The 20183-nt window shown below is 47.7% G+C and overlaps 10 protein-coding genes across 10 annotated transcripts; 7 read left to right on the forward strand and 3 right to left on the reverse strand.

Moving 5' to 3' along the window:
• Nucleotides 1-547: 547 nt before the first annotated feature.
• LY89DRAFT_601545 (6-phosphogluconate dehydrogenase C-terminal domain-like protein) lies at nucleotides 548-1777 on the reverse strand (the record flags this gene model as incomplete). Its single annotated transcript, XM_018210205.1, has 1 exon — nucleotides 548-1777. The coding sequence occupies one exon, from the start codon at nucleotides 1775-1777 to the stop codon at nucleotides 548-550; it is 1230 nt and encodes a 409-aa protein (XP_018061636.1).
• A 1373-nt stretch (nucleotides 1778-3150) lies between these two features.
• LY89DRAFT_691755 (uncharacterized protein) lies at nucleotides 3151-4204 on the forward strand. Its single transcript, XM_018216402.1, has 3 exons — nucleotides 3151-3386; nucleotides 3436-3602; nucleotides 3669-4204. The coding sequence occupies exons 1-3, from the start codon at nucleotides 3206-3208 to the stop codon at nucleotides 4035-4037; spliced, it is 717 nt and encodes a 238-aa protein (XP_018061637.1). The 5' UTR covers nucleotides 3151-3205; the 3' UTR covers nucleotides 4038-4204.
• Nucleotides 4205-4586: 382 nt separating this feature from the next.
• On the forward strand, nucleotides 4587-5181 carry LY89DRAFT_702421 (uncharacterized protein; the record flags this gene model as incomplete). Its single annotated transcript, XM_018217250.1, has 3 exons — nucleotides 4587-4795; nucleotides 4852-5086; nucleotides 5149-5181. 3 exons carry the CDS (start codon nucleotides 4587-4589, stop codon nucleotides 5179-5181), a joined length of 477 nt encoding a protein of 158 aa, XP_018061638.1.
• A 156-nt stretch (nucleotides 5182-5337) lies between these two features.
• LY89DRAFT_361654 (uncharacterized protein) lies at nucleotides 5338-6202 on the forward strand. The gene is made up of 2 exons (XM_018206999.1): nucleotides 5338-5580; nucleotides 5642-6202. Exons 1-2 carry the CDS (start codon nucleotides 5494-5496, stop codon nucleotides 6008-6010), a joined length of 456 nt encoding a protein of 151 aa, XP_018061639.1. The 5' UTR covers nucleotides 5338-5493; the 3' UTR covers nucleotides 6011-6202.
• Nucleotides 6203-7480: 1278 nt separating this feature from the next.
• Nucleotides 7481-9221, reverse strand: LY89DRAFT_712104 (aspartate semialdehyde dehydrogenase-like protein). The gene is made up of 4 exons (XM_018217953.1): nucleotides 9077-9221; nucleotides 8723-8980; nucleotides 7928-8668; nucleotides 7481-7881 (listed from the first exon to the last, which is right to left on the reverse strand). Exons 1-4 carry the CDS (start codon nucleotides 9105-9107, stop codon nucleotides 7814-7816), a joined length of 1098 nt encoding a protein of 365 aa, XP_018061640.1. The 5' UTR covers nucleotides 9108-9221; the 3' UTR covers nucleotides 7481-7813.
• A 521-nt stretch (nucleotides 9222-9742) lies between these two features.
• Nucleotides 9743-10393, forward strand: LY89DRAFT_553773 (S-adenosyl-L-methionine-dependent methyltransferase; the record flags this gene model as incomplete). The annotated part of the gene is made up of 1 exon (XM_018208338.1): nucleotides 9743-10393. A coding segment is annotated over one exon (651 nt), but the record flags the coding sequence as incomplete, so codon positions are not given.
• Nucleotides 10394-10982: 589 nt separating this feature from the next.
• Nucleotides 10983-12401, forward strand: LY89DRAFT_725803 (putative 40S ribosomal protein S4-B). The gene is made up of 3 exons (XM_018219004.1): nucleotides 10983-11037; nucleotides 11292-11714; nucleotides 11842-12401. The coding sequence occupies exons 1-3, from the start codon at nucleotides 11024-11026 to the stop codon at nucleotides 12191-12193; spliced, it is 789 nt and encodes a 262-aa protein (XP_018061642.1). The 5' UTR covers nucleotides 10983-11023; the 3' UTR covers nucleotides 12194-12401.
• A 235-nt stretch (nucleotides 12402-12636) lies between these two features.
• Nucleotides 12637-13664, reverse strand: LY89DRAFT_361739 (uncharacterized protein). The gene is made up of 3 exons (XM_018207000.1): nucleotides 13467-13664; nucleotides 13164-13373; nucleotides 12637-13089 (listed from the first exon to the last, which is right to left on the reverse strand). Exons 1-3 carry the CDS (start codon nucleotides 13517-13519, stop codon nucleotides 12747-12749), a joined length of 606 nt encoding a protein of 201 aa, XP_018061643.1. The 5' UTR covers nucleotides 13520-13664; the 3' UTR covers nucleotides 12637-12746.
• Nucleotides 13665-14676: 1012 nt separating this feature from the next.
• Nucleotides 14677-16495, forward strand: LY89DRAFT_702424 (uncharacterized protein; the record flags this gene model as incomplete). Its single annotated transcript, XM_018217251.1, has 3 exons — nucleotides 14677-14811; nucleotides 15050-16297; nucleotides 16349-16495. 3 exons carry the CDS (start codon nucleotides 14677-14679, stop codon nucleotides 16493-16495), a joined length of 1530 nt encoding a protein of 509 aa, XP_018061644.1.
• A 910-nt stretch (nucleotides 16496-17405) lies between these two features.
• LY89DRAFT_691758 (uncharacterized protein) lies at nucleotides 17406-18537 on the forward strand. Its single transcript, XM_018216403.1, has one exon. It carries the CDS (start codon nucleotides 17470-17472, stop codon nucleotides 18409-18411), a length of 942 nt encoding a protein of 313 aa, XP_018061645.1. The 5' UTR covers nucleotides 17406-17469; the 3' UTR covers nucleotides 18412-18537.
• The last annotated feature ends 1646 nt before the right edge of the window (nucleotides 18538-20183 follow it).

Genomic DNA, 20183 nt, shown 5'->3' on the forward strand with positions numbered 1-20183 from the left:
TCGTCACGATACCGGTCGAAGCGCAAGCCTCAATGATCCCACATGCAGTTTTCATGGGTCTCATCGTACCATAATGGTGAGATATAAGGTGATATTGTTCCAGAGTTTGTGGGATGATATAGGGGGCCTAAGTCTCAAAAGTAAAGCAAGATTTGAAGGATAAAATGTGATAACTACGAGGTGCATTCCTCTCTATCTCGAATCTCGAAAATCTTACCTTTCCCATTTCTGTTGTCCTACAAGCTCTTGAGCGATATCGTCTCATGTTCCAATTCATGGTAAGTATCAAGTCTGGAATGTCCAACGAAACGCCGGACTTCCTCATTACTACATGTACAAAACAAGGGCCAAGATTAAAATATCACTTTGCAATGCACGGCGAAAAGACGGACTTCCTAACTTACTACATGTAGGCGTGAAGCAAGTTTCGTGTCTATTATGTCATGAGTAGGTTCCATTTTGCAATGTACAGCGAAACGCCGGACTTCCTATTCTATTTATACTGCACAAATCGTACAACACGCCAGCTGACAATGCCAACGACTCCCTAGTTACTCCCTAACAACGGGATATACCCATTTATCTCCTTACTCTTCACTGAGACCCTGCCTTTCACCAAGCTTATGATCATCTCATTCTTGGGGCACGGTATGCCTAATTCAGCACCACGCCGTATGATATAGCCGTTGTAGTAGTCAACATTTGTCCTCTTGCCAGCGCGAACAGTTTGGAGCATGCGTGACTCTATTCTACCCGTTTTGGCGATAGCTGAGACGACTATCGCTTGCAACTTTTGGAGATTAAAATTCTCATAAACTCCGCTCAGAGACTTCAATTCGGGAAGTGAGCAGACCACACGCGAAATCTCCTCCAGTATCTGCTTCATCGTGAGAGATGCGTTGTAATTGAACAGAAGTTGGTCGTTTGAGCAATCGTACATCACTGACAAGGGACCAATGATACATCCAATAGCGAGGTTCTGAAGCTGAACTTTGTAGTAACTTTTATGGCCCAGAGGCTTTGTGTTGAGATCTGGAGCACGAGACAGAGAGCCTACCAGGTGCTTAGCCTGTGGAGACCAACTGAAGTCTGTTCTGGAAATTGGCACTTCTCCAGTAACATCCAACGAGCGCTGCGGCAATTTCGAGCAAAGAAGCGTTCCGGGCTCTTTCTCAATAATCGTGAAATGCCGCTCCGTCGAGACAATATGATGAGAAATTCGACCGAGGACATAGGTTGGCCGTCTGTCAGGATCCGTAAAAATCCCAGCGTTGACTTTCTCAGCAATGCCAAGGCCATCTTGTATGAAGCAAATGGTAGATGTCTGGCGTAATCGATGCTTGATTGCTTCCAACGCAGGGAGAGTGGCCCAGGAATCTGTTGTAACAATCAAAGTATCAATAACTGTGTTGGGTGGCTCAGCGGAGTGCTCAAGGTTCTTGCCGAAATGCGGAAAGACTTGATCAGGGTGTTCTCTCCGAAATGCTGCAGCAGACTCAATATTGAAGTCAGACTGAACATGAAGCTCGCCATGCTTCACTAATCTTACGGCTGCTCCCTCGTCATGCCAACGCTGCATCACCAAAGGACGATGCATCAAGAGCGTTATTGGGGGGCCGTGTGGAAGGCTGGCCAATGTATGGGCAATGTATTTCCCAACATTTCCAAGGCCTAGAATGTGGATGGTTTTGTTTTCGAGCTGCGGCCCCGGGACAACACTGACTTGCTCTTCTTCGTCGAGGTCAGACTCGGGCCCAATGGGGACAAAGTGTCCCATGTCAGGATCGACGTATTCTCCTTCAGGATCCAGGTCTAGATTTATGCTCGTGTATGGACGCCATGGTTGGAAAAGAAGACCTTGGAACTTCCGCTGATATTTTTGGAAAGTAGTCTCGACTAGAGCTTCAGGGTCCGAGCTTGGTGTTTCTTCCTTTGTTGTATCCTGGAGAGCCGCTGTGGTATTGGTGACGGCCGACTTGGTCATCGCAGACGTCGCAGACGTCGCACCCAAGGTATGCGATTGAGACTCGAGGCCCGTCAGCTGAGCCTTAACTACTTGCTCAATATTGACCGTCCCGTTCGCTGGGTTGTGGATCAGGCCAGCATCTAGACTCGCTAGATCTTTCTTGAAGGAGAGAGAAACCCGCATGGCCTCGGTTTTTTCCTGTTCATGTGAAAGATCCAATCCCATTCGTTCAAGGGACCTTGATAGCATGTGTTCCTTTGTGTCATTCTCGATACCGTGGGGACTGTTTAGTGGTACTCGTGAAATGTCCGTCTCCTCTTCTTCAACCGCACGCCATGCTGAAAACCAAGACTTCCCTCTACCACGATTTGACCAGTCTTCCTTCGGCAGATAGTTCAGAGAACCGGCATCATTCTGATCATTACGAAGCTTACCAGCGGCCGCAGCTGATGTGGGATTTGAGGTCGAAGGTGGCGGACGACCTTGTGTCATCGAAGTCTCCCTCGCGACATCTTGCGCTGTTGTCTCTCTGGCCTGAGTTCCGTAAGCTCTGAATGCCGTCCATTTTCCCCTCGAGCTTATTGTATGCTGTGCATCCCTATGTCGCTTCCCCCTCGGCCATCGACTTTCTTGGACTGTCGAAACACAGCGCCTGGCCACCCGGCCCGCATAAAGGTTATCGTAGAGGCATTCTCCTTTAGGGGGTATCCTTCGATACACCCACGACAGCGGACGGCCGCAAATTGGTAGAGACAGGATGAACGATTCTCGCAGTAAGAAGTTTCAACTCATGGCAGATCTGTGACTCGACCAGCACGCGCGCTGGTGGCTATCTTTGCCGCCGATGGAGCTCCTATTCCGACATGCGCAGTAGAGGATGGATTCAAAGATAATACAAGAATCAAAAGGCGAAGAAGAGTCGTTCCAAAAGTAAATCGTACTCGTCGTAATTGCGGCTCGGGCGATTTGAAGGAAAGAGGACAATGTACAGAGGCAAGAGGGAGATTAAAGACGTCAAGAGAATTTGAGTTCGATTTGCGGCTCGCGGGCAGAGAAACAAAGTCCAAAAGATTTCTTTCTATGATCCTTGCACGTCAGACAATCCCTGTACATGCGCATTAGCGAGATACCGAAATCGAAAACTCGCATCCCTGCCAAATTTATGAATTGTTTGTCGGGAGAATCGCAACTCTGATTGCTGAACTTCAACAAACATCAAGAAACATCCACCATTGCAAGATGGACTCCACAAAGGTCATGTCTCTGCTTGAGCAGCTTGATGATGAGATGGATGATCTTGAAGAGTCACTCTCTCCTCTTCTCAAGACAGCATTGTCGGAAACGGCTGCAAAGCTTCCCCTCCTCCAGAAAGCAAAGACTTTCACTCTGGTGACCTACGCCATTGAGTCTATGCTGTTTTGTAAGTCCTGCATCTAAAGTCCCAATCTCCTAGCTAATACTCAAATCAGCGTATCTGCGACTCAATGGTGTTAATGCGCGAGACCATCCTGTCTTCATTGAGCTTACCCGGGTGAAGCAGTACTTCGACAAGATTAAGGCAGCAGAAGCTCCAGCAAAAGATAGGAACTTGGTCCTCGACAAGTCTGCAGCTGCAAGATTCATCAAAGCTGGGTTGGTAAGCATAATTTACCCGCCGTCCCTACTTACTACCTACCAATTTGCTCACACAATCATGTTCTAGTCCGGCAATGATAAGTATGATCTTGAAAAAGCTGAACGAGAAGCAAAAGAGCGAGCGAGGGCACATATCAGGTTTGAGGAACTTGCAAAGCACACAGCCAAGGGGGAGTCTGAGGAGAAGCCAGAGGAGGAGCCTGATTCTTCCGACTCCGATTCCGGCTCCAAGTCGTCCGCTGAAGCAGAGGAGCATGCACCTATTGCACCGCCAAGGAAGAAAGTCAAAGGAGACAATTCTGGCAATTCATCTTCCTCTGGCAGCGTGGAAAAGGCTCCCAGATCTAAAGCAGAGAAGAAGGCATTCAGTAAAGCTAAGATTGAGAAGAAAAAGGCGAAGTCCAAGGCCAAGAAGCAGAAGAAGAGTCAATCATGAGAAGATGGTCTAGGAGCTCGCAGCATACAACTGGTTTGCTTTCGCATTGCACGGCGTTTCTATGGAAAATACCCTTTGCATCAGCGGTTTATTTAGGCGTTTGGAAAAGTCACTTAAAGGCACATGATGCACTGAGGGGCATCTGCGATAGACAATCAAGGCACGAACATTCATGATTTACAAACCCCTTCCTTTAGCTATTTGCATTAACACCTCGAGTTCTTGGGAAGTGAATCAATGCTATTGACATAAATTACGAATAGCAAAGGACCGTCTACAATTTGACTCAATTGTACCCTTTCTTTGAATCCCCATAAAATGTAGAACATGACAAAAGTCGCTCTCTTGCTTAACTCCGGGTAACCTTATTGCCCCGACACTCCCCTGCTCTGTACCAATCAAATCCTCACGAGCTAAAATTTATAAGCTTGAGCGAGGACCGTTCTCGACTTCAACCTTCGGTGAATATCCATTCCTATTCATCACATTTCACGAACTTCTGTCAACCAAAGTCATCCCAGATATCTACGGAACCCCGAACACATCAACATGCCTCGCTCATCAAGATCCGGTGGTGGAAGCAGAGCTCCATCTCGCCCTGTTGCCCCTGCGAGACCTGCTCCCCAGCAAACCCGACCAGCAACGACCGCTGCGTACCCTCCAGCAAAACAAGCCCCTCATCCTCCAGCTGCACCAGCTCAACAACAGCAAGGTTCAGCTGGCCCGGGTCTCTTCGGACAGATGGCCAGTACCGCTGCGTACGTCCCTTGCCCCTTTCCCTAGAGTTCCGGAACACAAAACTGATGGACGGTAGTGGTGTTGCCGTAGGTTCTTCAATCGGTCATGCCATCGGTGGCTTCTTCGGTGGTGGATCTTCAGCTCCTGCTGAGCAGGCACCCCAAGACAACAGTGTTGCAGCGCAAGGAAACCAGGCCCAGAATAACAACTGGGGAGCACGAAGCTGTGACGCGGACGCAAAGCAGTTCACCAAGTGCATGGATGATAACCAGGGCAACATGCAGATCTGCAGTTGGTATTTGGAGCAACTGGTAAGTGTTCAATTGGCTATTCTTGGGCTTGGATGGAAGGCTGATGATTGTGTCCTCTACAGAAAGCTTGCCAAAACGCTGCTAGCCAATACTAGGATGGGCCACGAATACCTAAACGAGCGTTAAATGATTGCATTGGGTGGCGAACAAAACTTGTAAAATAATTTGATTCCAGAGAAGCAACACCGCTCTTGCACAAGATCTCAGAACTTCCAATCAAGTAGCATGGATTTTTAAACCCAGCCACGTTTCTACGAGTGCAAGTTAATGACCAGCATTTGGAGGAATGAATGTCCATGAAACTATGGTTGGCGGTAGTCTCTTCCAACCATAGCTATGCTCGTCTTCTGCTCGTCCACCTCAAGTTCTTTCTTCGATAGTCAATACCTTTCGAGCCACTGTAGTACATGAGACCCATCCAAGCTTCATTCCGTCACAAGTGTATAGCCGGCAGTATGAATAGCAAGGTCCGACCTTACTTGCTATGCGTCCTAGTAAGTCTCTGAATCATAATTCTATTTTGCGTTATGCGCGGGCTTGCTAATTATTGAAAAGATGGAGTACATTATGGAGCTTCAAAGTCTTATGAAAATGCTTAGCCCATGTGGAATATCTGACCTCCCAGTGTTTGAAAGCGCTTATTGTGCCCCAATCCCTGGTTGCTTCTATACGCTCATGCACCTGCGTCACCTTAGAATAAATCACTCCCGAACCGGCAGATCCTTAGTTGCCTTAGTCCGAGGCACACTTCTGCAAGAACAACCGGGCTACCCTGACTATTTCGTAGATGCTTTATATTACTTGGCGTTGGGAGGACAGCAAAGACTAACGACTCTGGGTCCTGACGTAGCAGATAGGTCGTGTGTGCCGGAGGTGAATCTACTCTATCACTTTACAAGAATGATCAGCAATGAGGGGTCATAGATTGGGAGTGTAAGTATGACAGCCATGGAGCTTGATATACTTTCTTTTGCTGCCTGTGTTGGGCTTAGCTGGCAACTGTCGCGGATGCCCTCCCTCGCCTTTCGGAACTTGATTCTCGCTGTCACTTACCAACGTACACCATCTGCTTTTCAAGTCCAGTTCAACTCCAATTGCTGTTTTCACTTAGCTAGCATCTAAAATAATGAAAAGGTGACCCCATTTCTAGTTTTATGAATATCGTAACTAACAAAGGTCTTCGTCTCTCTATACAGTAGCCTTCTAGCATTCCTCCTTGACCTCCTTAGCTTCAAACAAGTAAAGCGCCAGATAGCTAGTACAAGTATACATCCTGGTGCAAAGCCTGTGGCATTTCCAATGGCGTCTAGCTTGAACACGAGAAACTCTTCCTTCAACCGTCTGCTTTGAGTCTCTTGCTCGTGCTACCTGTCCAACAGGATCTCTAGCCCGATTTTACTGTTCATTAAGGTTTGTTTTCCTTTGGAACACTTGCGGTACCTGCCACTGTCTCAAGATGTCTCTGCTACACTCTTACGGCTATCTTCTTTCTCGGAACCCATTACAATGGAAACAAATTTTCATTGCTCATTGCTGTTCATCGGTATCAGGTCTTGATTTTGTCTGGTCGCTCAACTTTAAGTGAATAGTCCCTCCAAACACACATGGATGTCGGACCTCCACTTGCAACTTCGCAGGAGAGCCGAAAGTGCTGCCTCACTTTCACAACTTAACCTTTGACTTGGCACCACCAATGTCCCAACCTCAAAACCAGACATTCGCGCCTCTCTAGCCCCTCGGCTCCAGCCTCGCCTTCAAGCTCTCAGCCCATATAGTGCCAAATAAGCAAAAACTCGCCACAACCACAATCAAGCTAACCCTCACTAATCATTCTCACTTTCCTTCGCGAACACTAACTAACATCACCAGTGGTTCACAAGGTTCTTTGCTCTCCCAAAATCCTTCCTCCAAAAGTGGTGTTTGTTTACAGCTATAGGTTAAAAAAGTTGGGGATGACGCGTTTGCGTTGCGGAATGCGGAAGGCGTTTGGACAACTCTCTGCAGGACGCGGTCAACACAACTGGTGGTGCTTGGTGGTGTTTGAAGAGTGAGTTCCTCTACTCTCTGAAGTGAGGGTTAGCTTGATTGTGAATATGTTTTTGCAGTTGTTTTTTGGTTTTGCTTTGCTTAAGGGATGGTTGTTGTTTACTTCGCTTAGCGATTTCAGATCCAGGAGACAAGTGACGTGAGAATAGGAATATTGGGGAAGATAACTCATATCATGCTGGGAGTTACGAGTGATTGATTATCCGTCAAGGCTTTTGAAACGCTCTTTTTTTTGACGCGTTTTCTCAATATCCTGTAGATTATTTCAAGAGCACGCTCTCAATCGCGCGGTTCTTCATGAAATTTATATCTCAGTCTCCTGCTTCTAAAAATTGATTTGCATTTATCATGCCAATTGAAGCACAGGCTAATATTTCTCTAGAGCAGCTCATCTCTGAGCTTCCTAGCTCGGATATTACTGATGTACAAGGGAACAGGATCACCCTCATAGTAGCTTGATGACTGAGTATGCAATGACCGCGTTATCAACAAGTCGTGCGATAAGTAGAAGTTACAATGGGATAAACTTATCAAAAATGACGCAGTATTACCAGGCATGTTTTGAGGTTTACATTCCATATCAGCAACAACTTTTGACTGCCGTCTAATGCACCGCTTGAAATTGCCAACCTAGGATGAGACAAGATGGGAAATTGACGCCCGGATTTCAAAGCCCCCTCTTCAGATGTATCCTTTCAACACTGCAGCCTCCGCATTCAATACCGACCCACCCGCTGCGCCAATGACAGCTAATTATGTTAGAAATGCCATTTCAAAGGACAAATGTAGACTTACTGTTGTGGCTCAACGCAACAAATTTGAGATCAAATATACCACTATCGTCCTCTCTTACTCTACCAACACTGACTGCATAGCCATTTTGGGTATTTCTGTCCAGTCTTGGCTGTGGTCGATCTGCTTCCTCCATTACCTGAATAGAAGGTTGGGGTGCTGATGGGCAACCCAGAGTCTGTGCCTCGCTGATATATCCACTCAATGCTTTCTTGACAGCTTCAGCCGAAGGTTTCGGTCCATTTCTGTTCTTAAACCTTAACGAAACACAAGCCATATGCCCATCCAAGACTGCGACTCTGTTGCAAGCCGCCGAGACCTTCAGATCAGATTGGTTGTTAAATCCCGTAACCTCAGCATTGACCTTCCCCAAGATCTTTTGTGCTTCTGTCTCGAGCTTGTTTTCCTCCTCGGGTATCCAAGGTACCACGTTGTCCAGTATATCCATACTACTCACACCAGGGTATCCAGCACCAGAAACAGCTTGCATGGTAACAACGCTGACTTGGTCCACTTCTCCAAATTCTTTCTGAATAGCAGCAAATGGTATGACTATGCCAATAACGGCACAATTCGAATTGCAAACCAAGAAGCCCTTCTTAAGACCATAATGTTTTCGTTGGTGGGGAATGACATCGAAATGTGGAAGGTTGACTGTAGGGACGACCAATGGGACCAGGGGATCTCTTCTGTAATTCTTGGCGTTTGAGAAGACAGCCAGTTCAGCCTTTAGGAACTCCATCTCTGCAAGTTCCAATCAGCATTTCTCCAGCAAATATAGAAGTATAAGCTGCCCACCAATATCTCCAGCCACATCCGCGTCCAGACCGGAGAAAACGATATCACAGTCTGCGAACTCGCTGGCTTTGCATTCCTTGACAACCAATTCCTCGACATGTTTGCCCATGGGTGAAGCTTGCTTCCATTTCACGGCATCTTTGTATTTCTTGCCTACGGATCGGGAGGAAGCGCCGACGGCATGGAGGACGAAGTGAGGGTGCTGAGCAAGAAGGAGGATGAATCGTTGCCCTACTGAACCTGTACAGCCTAGCACACCTGCATCTCTTGGTCAGAATACTTCTTGAAGAGGATGGCGGGGTCAATTGAGGGGAAAGAATTGAAGCGGAGATCATCTCTCAATCAATTACTTACCGCACTTCTTGGTAGGAAAATTGGGAGCCATTTCGAGAGAAGCAATTGAGTATCTGTGCAGGTAAATGTTGAATGTGAGCTGTTTAAATTGTTTAGTGAAGAGTCATGCCCAGTCGCGAGATCGGCGTCTGAACTTTTTCGGGCTTCTAGGGGATTTGGTTTGATGGGCTGAAGTGGGGTCGGTTCAAATGCCCCTCCATTCGCCACATGAAGACGCCAAGCAAACTCCGGAGTAGTGTCACAGCAGCATATCTGTATCTAAAACTAAGAGATGCACCTCTTTAGGAAAGGAGTGCGAGATATAATCAAGGATGAGTTCACCTACTGCATACTCCAGTCGCAGTTCTGTCACGTATTTCCTCATAAATTGACGATGTTCGCTCTTAACGGAGTTTGTCTCCTCACAGACACTTTTGGTACGCTGGGGTGGTAAAAATATCAATTTGAGGCACAATACAGCTTAAAGTCCCCCCGTACCATAACCACAAAAAGTCAACTCTCATCCTCAGAGAAGTTCCTTCCAATATTGAAATAAGATAAAGGAGTTAATTGTCATCCTCAGAGAAGCTCCTTCCAACATTCAATCTCAGCGTTTGCTTCTGTCTGTAAACTCTCAGACTCGACAATCATATTTCCACACTCACCGCTATGTCTCGACTTGCTGCCATTCGTGATAGATATGATCAACGAGCACCTACCTACGACCAAGAGACTGGTTTCCATCCAAAGCAAGCCGCCGACTACATCAAATGGATGTCAGTCCAACCTGGCTTCAAAGTCCTAGATCTTGCTTGCGGCACAGGAGCGGTCACGATCCCTGCTGCCAGAGACGCCGGTCCATCAGGAACTGTCATTGGAGTTGACATCAGTCCAGTCTCTCTCAAAATCGCTCGGGAGAAAGCCTTGAAAGAGGGTCTGAAGATCAACTTTGTAGAACACGATATAGAGAACGTCGAAGGACTCGAAGCAGACGGCATCGAAGAAAGAAAGTTCGATATTGTTACTTGTGCCTCTGCTGTTCCGGTCTTGGAGCATACTGCAGAAGCTGTGAAAGGTTGGGCAAAATTGCTCAAGAAGGGTGGGACATTGATATTCGACGTTCCGAGTGGAGGCACATTGATCAAGAACGTCCTCCTTGATCGAGTCGCACAGGATTTGAAAGTCCCCCTCTTCAATCATTCTCTGACAGATAGCACGGACAAGGTTCGCAAACTATTGACCGATGCTGGGTTGGATGCTTCTGGGACTTTCGTGACCGAGGCGTATGAGGGATCGATGGAGGAGCTGGATGTCAAGAAGGCAGATGAAACCTTTGAAGGGATGCTGGGCAAAGGGAAGTGGACTGCACAATGGTATGCGGAGTTGGTGAAGCCTGATCTGATCGACAAATCGAGAGAAGGATTTCGAAAGGAAATGGAGAAGATTGCTGATAAGGATGGTAAGGTAAAGTCCGAACTAAAGCTTGTTATGGCAGTGGGGAAGAAGCTGTGAGGATTTTATGGATCATCTATTTTCTGGGATGTCAGATTGATTGTTTCAGCACCAGACCTATTGTTTGATTCTCCTTAGACCACTCAAAATACCGGCATGTAGTAGCTTTCAAGATATGCCAGATGCTTCATACTTTTTTGGTGTGCTGTTCATGGCAAGATGTAGTGACACCGTGACCTACCAACACTAGCTTTTCCACCAATGTACCTCTCAATGAGAATAAACATCAGTCTGCATCTTCTTCCGAACCGCTAGAGATCGCGGGAGAAATCTTTAATACTACAATGTCTCAAAGTAGACAGTCATCACGTGAATGCAGCATCTAAGCTTGTCTCGATCTAGTTAGGCTAAGCGAAATCCACACAACTCTGATTTCCACAAACTTTTTCGCGACTTCAACCTCCAGCGACAACTTCGACCGACAACACCCCATTTCGATACACATTAATCGACAAAATGGGAAAGGGACCGTGAGTGTACTCCTTCCAATTGTTTACTGCAGATTTGCGAGTTCAAGAGCACGGAATAGCATGACTTTGAGCGGTGGAACTTGAGCTTCAAGATTCTCTTTTGGAGAACCTGCCACCATTCCAGCTTCGACTGTGTCTGATCTCTGCGAACAACCTACAAGCATTTCTTCAGGACTTGTTGAACTGCCGTTTTTCAAATCAATTCTGCGCTCAATCCTCTTTTTCATCAAGGCTGACCATACTCTTTTCTGCAGTAAGAAGCATCAAAAGCGTCTCAGCGCGCCATCGCATTGGCTTCTGGACAAATTGTCTGGTGCCTATGCTCCTCGCCCATCTCCCGGTCCTCACAAGCTCCGCGACTGCATGCCCCTCATCGTCTTCATCCGAAATCGTCTAAAGTATGCCCTCAACTCGCGCGAGACCAAGGCTATTGTCATGCAACGCCTGATCAAGGTCGATGGCAAGGTCCGAACCGACGCCACATACCCAGCCGGCTTCATGGATGTTATCAGCATCGAGAAGACCAAGGAGCACTTCCGTCTCGTCTACGATACCAAGGGTCGCTTCACCGTCCACCGAATTCAAGATGAGGAGGCCGAATACAAGCTCGGGAAGGTCAAGCGTGTGCAATTAGGCAAAGGCGGAATCCCATTCTTGGTCACGCACGATGCTAGAACGTAAGTTCTGTCAGACATCATTCAGCCGTTGGTCCAAGCTTTGGTCGATACAATACGAACCATTGGAGCTAGATCAACGGTTGCTATACAAATTCCCCCAGAAATGCTGACGAAGTTTTGTGTACAGTATCCGTTACCCTGACCCAGCCATCAAGGTCAACGACACCGTCAAAATCGAACTTGCTACCGGCAAGATCCAAGACTACATCAAGTTCGATACCGGTGTCATTGCCATGGTCACTGGTGGTCGTAACATGGGTCGTGTTGGTATCATCACTCACCGAGAACGTCACGATGGAGGCTTCAACATCGTCCACATCAAGGATGCCATAGACAACTCCTTCGCCACCCGTGAGGGCAACGTCTTCGTCATTGGTACAGAGAAGCCATGGATCTCTTTGCCCAAGGGCAAGGGTGTCAAGCTTACCATCGCAGAGGAGAGAGACCGCAGACGTGCACACGCCATTGCCGGCCAGTAAATGTGTTTCTCGGTTGCTTTGGCTATGGAGGGTTGATATGGTTCATGGTCTGGAGTACTTGGGCTTTTTCCGTGCTTTGGGAAAAATTTGCGCTTTGAGATGCAGGTAGTAGCATAGCAGCCGCAACACCGCTAGTTGAGACCAATACCAACGAATGTAAAAGCAATCCCTCCCAATCTGCGTCCCGAGATCCGGGTCTTCTGAAGGGAATTCCCCTTTGTATTGCGTACTCGGTGATAAATCATGCAGCCACGTCCAGAAAGGATGGGCTCCCCGCGCACACTCCAGCAAGACAAGCATGCCAGCAGGCCAGAACCCCAAAAAGAATTCCATCCTTCCGCTCACTCAGTCTGACCCCACGCCTATCCCTGTTATTGCGATCGTGACCAGCTCGCCTCGTAATCGAACGCCATTATTGTGCCTGCAGTCCACCGACACCCAACATCTCCTGCATATTCCTTTTTCTTTCTGATCACGAGTCTAGCTTGCTGATGTGAGTGGTGATGCGAGTCGGTTTCCGGGATCAGGGACTAGGTGGAATTATTTGACAGGGTCATTTGCAGAGGGCTTTTGATAGGCGGTGTCGATCAGTCAGATCATCTCTTAGGTTTTCGGGATGGTTCCAGGGCCCGTGATTTGAGGGGTTCAAGGGAATCTGGACGTTTGCAGAATTGAGAGTGTGAGGGTGGTTTTTGTGAGGTAAGAGATGAGGGGCTTGCAGGTGTTTTGATGGTAGGACAGAGGGGACGCGAGAGGGGAAAAGTGTCTCGTGAGTTGTTGAAACCTGGGGTTTGTTGGGTTTGTGAGACTCTGTAAGGCTTGGAGAGAAATGTTCTGTGCTACGATGGTCGGTGTGAAAAAAGGGGGAGGATCGTAACCTGACGGACTTGAGGTGGCTTCTGCGGTGGTGAGAAAGGAAAGACAGGCCTCTGCGTCATCTATTATTTTTTGCGGCGTTCTGGAGGCTTACAGGATATGTATCAGCACGTGTCCCCTCGGATTCATTGTGATGTGGCGTGGGGGGGTTGTTTTTGTTGTTGCACGTTGACGAAGCTGGTACTCGATGCTTGCCCGGCTCAATACTCGGAGAAGGAACACCGGTACTGCAATTGTTCGAGTAAGTTCTATACATGCTTGGTATGGAACTATTGGCCTGGGTAGCCAATATGTCCAGTCATTGCTGATTCTCGCATTACTATTTTTGCTGTCCCACAGCGACCATAGAGATAGTGATTTATGATACGGTAACGATAAAAGAGTGGGATGAGCTCACGATGCAGGCCTGGACATCTGGCACAAGATGCAGGACGAGTAAGAGGATGACATGGATGGCGTGCCTACTCGGACGCCTTGAGAGACACTGCATAGGACAGTAATAATACCGCAAAAGAGGATGAAAACCAATTTGACGATGCGGTCTGCTTTGCTGTTCCCCAATATGTACTGGTTCGCATGGAGCCGCTTTGAGTCGACCTGCTTTAGAACACCACATGGGCACGGAATCTAAAAGGGTGTCCAGGTCCAATTCGAGCCTGAAACTGCTGTCCTCCTTTCTGGACTGACCTGACCTGACCTGACCTGATCAGACCTGACTGACAGCTTTGAGGATCCTTTGACTACGGTAGCTCTGCTGTCACATCATCATCAACCCTTCCCTCGCCCGGCCCTGCCTGTCCTCGGCTTTGCTTTGCCAATCCCGTCATTATATCATCCATGGCAAAAGCAGAAGAAACGTCCACGCTACACTGCCACCCATCATCAATAGGTGCCAAGTGCCAGATAAAGCCAGGACCAGATCGAACATAGGGCCTCCGGAGCGAGAGCCGGAGACACCACGACTTAAAACCTACCCATACTGGCCTCCTCTGCTCCACTTGGTCCGCGATATCTTCCTTTACTGGCAGTGACATTCAACTAAGCACTTCTTCCACTATATCTTCACACTACTTCCCGATCCCCAGCTAAGCGCGACAAGAGACGAAGACGACACCCCTCACCTAGTGCCTTTTAAGTAACTACCAACTGCCCCGCTTCCAGCATACAACTAGAACTGACGTCTTCCCCAAGAAACATACTTTTATATGACCTTCCTTTCTCCATTTTTTCATCTTTAAAATCTTCCGGCGATTAGCTTAGTGGTGCCATCGGATCTTTGTGCTTGGGTTGTGGGTTGTTCGAACATCGATCACTGCCCTAGTTGAACAATTTTTCTTATGCGCACATGGGCTTGCAAGATCTGATCTGCATCTGCCCAAATCCTTGTCTCGAACATGTCTGTCTGCATGAGGTCGGCTCTCGCTGTGCCGAGGCGCCCCTTCGCTTCGACGAGAACATTAACTTCCATCACCCCGCCGTCCAGATCTCGAGTTTCGAGTTCGGGCCCGGCGACGAAGATTAGATGGAATAGTGGCAGAGCTGGAGGAAAGGCGGAAAGTGGTGGGAACAGCAAGAGAGGATGGACGGGTTTCAGTGTGTTGGCTTTGATGGGTGCTTCTGCTGTGGCTGCAGGGGCGGTTGCGAGGTGGCAGGGTAAGGAGAAGAGTGGGAAGTTGAGGGATTATTCGAATCCGCAGAAGTTCGTCCAACCGAAGTATGCGAGCATCAGAGATATGGAAGCCGTAAGTTACATGTTTCTTGCATTTTTCCTCCCATTTCATACAATTTTAAGTTTGCGCGAGCCAGATTCAAGAGTGGGGTGCAAGTTGTCAAGCGAGAATGATTGCCGCATTCGGCTCACGAATTAGGGGAGAGCTTGAATCTCCAGTGGACGAAATCTCGCCAGAATAAACTCAATCCTTGTCCAACTTTCGCAAGACAGGTTTCAGTATGAATCTCTTGAGAATTGACCATGTATAGGCCATACAAGAAATCCGTCAAGCAACTGGCGACGAAGATACCATCTCTACCGACTCTGAGGACCTGCACAGACATGGTTACTCAGAATGGTCATCCACCAATATCGATGGCCTACCTGTGGCAGTCGCTTACCCGAAGACCACTGCTGAGGTATCCCAAATCGCCAAGATTTGTTACAAGTACCGCGTTCCTATCATTCCATTCTCTGGAGGTTCATCTTTAGAAGGGAACTTCTCGGCTCCATTCGGAGGTGTCAGCGTCGACTTTGCGTTCATGGATCAGATCCTGCAGCTGCATCAAGAAGATATGGATATCGTGGTTCAGCCAAGTGTCAGCTGGATGGAGCTGAATGATGAGCTGGCGAAAAGACAGACTGGATTGTTCTTCCCTGTAGATCCCGGACCAAGTGCGAAGATTGGAGGAATGGTCGGTACGAACTGTTCGGGCACGAATGCAGTGCGATATGGAACTATGAAGGATTGGGTTATCAATCTGACAGTCGTACTCGCAGATGGAACGGTCATCAAGACGAAGCGGAGGCCCAGAAAAACGTCTGCGGGATACAACCTCAACTCTCTGTTTGTTGGCTCAGAAGGAACGCTGGGGTTGGTGACGGAAATCACTCTCAAGCTGGCTGTTGTTCCACAAGAGTTCTCTGTGGCTGTTGTCACGTTCCCTTCGATTCGAGATGCTGCTGCAGCTGCTGCAAGTGTCATGAGGGCTGGAGTTCAAGTGGCCGCTATGGAAATCATGGATGAGGTGCAGATGAAAGTTGTCAACTTATCCGGATCAACTGCGCCTCGGAAATGGAAAGAGCTTCCAACACTATTCTTCAAGTTCAGCGGGACTAAGGCCGGGGTCAAGGAGAATATTGCGATGGTTTCAGCTATTGCGAAAGCTCATCGAGGAGGCGAGTTCGAGTTCGCTAAAGACGCAAAGGAGCAGAAGCTTCTTTGGTCTGCGAGAAAAGAAAGCTTGTGGTCTATGCTCGCAATGAGAAAAGAAGGCAGCGAGGTATGGTCTACAGATGTGGCAGTACCATTCTCCCGATTGGCAGATATCATTGAGATCAGCAAGAAAGAAATGGACGACTTGGGCCTGTTCGCCAGTGTTCTAGGCCATATTGGAGATGGGAATTTCCACGAGAGCATCCTATACGACAAGACTGTGCCAGGAGAAAGAGAGAAGGTAGAACAGTGCGTGAAAAATATGGTTGCCAGAGCACTGGAAATGGAGGGGACTTGCACGGTACGCTTGTTCCATTCAACCCCTTGAAACTTCACTAACATTTTGACACAGGGCGAACACGGTATTGGCATAGGCAAAAAAGAAGCTTTGCTGATGGAGGTTGGAATTGATACACTAGGTGTGATGAAGAGCATCAAACAGGCCCTCGATCCACACTGGATCATGAATCCTGGCAAGATCATGGATGTACCGATCTAGCCACAATTTCGGGGAGGCTGTTTGGTTCGAAAGAACATTGTGTAAATGAACAACATGGGATGGGAGGCTACATACTTTCACTTCGGGCCTTGCTTGGGCACCAGTTTTTTTTCTTCGGACCGGGGTTCTGGTTCCTCGGATGGTGGTTGCTAGACTCATCCTCCTCACGGGGCGATGCATTATGGGAGGCCAAGTTCATGCTAGCATTTTTATGAGACACGATTTCTCTTCCTCAAGCTATGTTTTTTGTTCAGCTGTGAATGATGACCCGTTTTTCAGCTAACTTCTCTCCACAATATCGTTCTTCTTTTTCAAGGGAAACTATCTACGTTCTTGGATTCAGGTGTCACGTTAGGTAGAAATAAGGGTGTGACACGAGGGAAAGGACTGGACGTGGAGCCTCAAGCATGCCGATCAGGGACATTGAGGTGCAGCAGAAGGCGGTATTCAAAAACCAGCACTCCAAGGAGAAAAGCAAACAAAGCCAAGGGTGCCTGCCGTCTTCTCACCTGCAACCTGCAGCACAGTGCCCTTAAGTGTCAGCATTGACGGGGGTTTATGACGAGTCGGGAGTCGACCCTGCATGCGCTACACACTAAACTGGCTTTTCAACCTCTGAACGGTCAGCTGGCTTTTTAGCGTTATGTTGGTTGTGCTAGAGTTTGGAGTGTTCAAGTAGTCGAGAGTATCGAGGAGTAATCAATTTAACCAACATCAAGCATAGGCGTTTGTCAGAAAGCGGAGTAATCGAGGTGAATGCATTCATGGATATGATTAAGTCACGAAAAACATGCAATGAATGAGGGAAGGTGCATACGTTGCTGAATTATCACGTGTACGGCACACGCTGAATCTGAAACGTCAAAAGGGGCTATTCTTCACTCCATTTTACATCATTATTTCTCTATCCCGCCGGTATACTATATATATACGACTCCCTCTTCCATTGAATCGAAATCTTCGGCTCTTCGAATATGGCCAATTTAAAGTTCATTACTCCGTTCCTCGACGAACTAGGCCATTGTCTCAGTATCGGGCAAGCTCCCTCTCAGGGTCTTGTCTATGCCCTAGATAGCGATATCGTAATCAAGCTGCCTTTTCAATACATTATTCCAGACGATCTAGATGACGACGCAATATTCTATATAAATCATGGAGTTCGAAGCTTCGTTGCAATGGAGAGAGAATTGGCAAGGTACGATGCGGCGGCTAATCGACGACACCCCAATATTGCTCGAAGGTTAAAGGTAGACTCATCAGACTGTCTGTTTCTGGAACGCTTACAACCTTTGGAGCAAACGTGGGTTAATGCGGATGAGAAGATATGTCATCGCTGGGTCAGAGAGCTTCTCGATGGTATATGCTGGTTGGAGGAGCTTGGTTTCACCCAAGGCGATATGGCCGTCCGCAATCTTGCCGTCGACTCATCCAACCATCTCAAACTATTCGACTTTGGCTCTGCTACGACACAACACCATTATGATTACGCAGCGGACGTGAAAAGAGACCACTTTGGTTTAGCTACATGTCTTCATTATATCCTCACTGGAGTTGACCCCTTCGCCAACGTGTACTCTGTGCAGGAAGTTCGGCAAATTGAGACTCAATTGCTTGAGGGCTGTGGTACTGTTGGAGCTGGTGCTGAGATTCTGACGAATGTGATCCAAGCTGGCTGGACGGGGCAAGCTGCATTAACCAAGTTTTCCAAAGTTAAGGAACATGTGGAGGTGATCATTGGTGTTGCGGGTCTGGAAACTGCATCAAAAACTTCAGAGGAACATTACCAACGCCTAGAATCCCGTTGTGCAGAGTGGCTAAAAAGGGCAACTCTTGATCAAAGGTGGATGGATCCTGATGATTATTGTGCAGCCTGCAGGGCTAAAGGATATGAAACAGAAATGGATATCTGGCGATGATGCGAAGTTCTTTGATGTTTGTCTGACAACAATGGTTGTAGGCCCATGATGTGCTGTGCCCGACTACAGCCATCACTGCCCCTCTGTAAACTAATAATACCTTGGCCGTTAAATGCAATATAACAACGTATGTACGTTCAAGTTTGTCCACTGATAGCGCTGCCGGGTGTGGTAATCCTTCCTCGGTATCATTCACAAACCCCCTTCGCAAAAGAATATTCACCATCGCCTACTATTGCCACTCAGTGACGCCAAATGCGAGGCCGTCTGTTGAACCCATCCTGCTTTGATACAGAGGCACCACGTTTCAACCGCAGATGTAGTGTCTCTCAAAGGCCATTTGGTACAGCTCCTAATAGCTGCCTCGAATCAAATGTATCCTTCGGTTCGCAGAGGATTTGATTTAGCGCAAGATATGCACTTGCTCGAACTAAGAGCGCCGACGAAAAGTCGGTATGACAAGAAAGGTGCAACGTGGTACTGGAATTTCCAAGGCGTAGACGTGGCGTCTAACGGTGAGGGGGGAAGTGCCGGGGGAATTGATTGCTTTTTCGAGATCGTCGTCGTCGTCGTCTTCAATTGAGCTCGGCAAACCTGTTCTTTCGTGCGAATCTCTCTATCTTGGCGACGAGCATGGTATGTCGAGGATCCCGGTGAAGAACCCCCACGCAGAGCATCTACTTGGATCTCGTCCTGCTTTACCTATCGATATCTTGATAGATGACAAGCTTCTTCTTTGACATTGATAAATAGAGATTGTACCCCACATCTTTGTTCTCCTTGCCGGATTGTATGCAAATTTCAGCTTTCGGGTAGCCATTGGTGGTCCAGGCCCAGGCTCAAACGGAGCGGCGAAGGATCGAAGGATCGAGGCACTCGGAATCAAGCCGAGAGTAACGAACAACCTGCCCGTTCTGGATGCAGCCGTCTCAATCCTGCCGGAAACGATTGCACTACAATTATCGGCTGTCGGCTTTGCCGGTCTGAGAAAGTCAAGATGCATGATGACCATTTGAAGTCGTCGACAAGCGTGGATTCCTTAAGCTTGTGATAGTCAGAGAATCCTTGCAGATCTGTATGATTAAGTAGTATGAGACATTGAATAGTTGGACTCAGCAAGAGGACAACACGACCAACATAATAAGGCCTAGGTAGCCATCAATCTGTCCACATTGGTTCCAGGGCATGATTCGTCGTTGAGTAGCATTCTCAAACTCGCGATATAGCATCAGAACGACTTCAATCTGGATCCGTTCGAGTAGCGCTCGAGTGATCCAGAAGCAGGTCTGCTGAATCCGAGGAAGTCCCCAAATCATTGTCAGAGATCCCAAGCTCAACACTGAACTTCCAACTTAATGGTACACACAACTTGTCGGAATCCGTGAAGATTGATAATACTGCATCTTGTTGTTCTATGACTAAAGTCCAAGCAATTTCGGATGTGCTGTTCTCTTGTTCGGTTCTTGCCTCGAAGGTATGTACTTGACTGATTTTCAGGTTTCTCAAGCATTTGTTGTCAATTTCGAACAATAGCTAGCGGTGGTCGTGCAAGACTTCAAATTTTGGGGTACTTGAATTGCAGTATAAATCAAGTGCATGAGACTTCCGTCCGTTTGCAAAACTCCATACTGTAAGATGATTGAGAAACAGTGCCAAAGAACACAAGGCTTCCATTTCAGGATTAAGAGCTACGTCGGTGTTAAGATTAAATACTTTGACTAAGTACTCACCGCCTTCCTCATTTGGCACCAATCGCTCTCCATCGGGGTAAA

The sequence above is a fragment of the Mollisia scopiformis genome, assembly GCF_001500285.1.
Source record: "Mollisia scopiformis unplaced genomic scaffold LY89scaffold_37, whole genome shotgun sequence".
Taxonomy (NCBI): domain Eukaryota; kingdom Fungi; phylum Ascomycota; class Leotiomycetes; order Helotiales; family Mollisiaceae; genus Mollisia; species Mollisia scopiformis.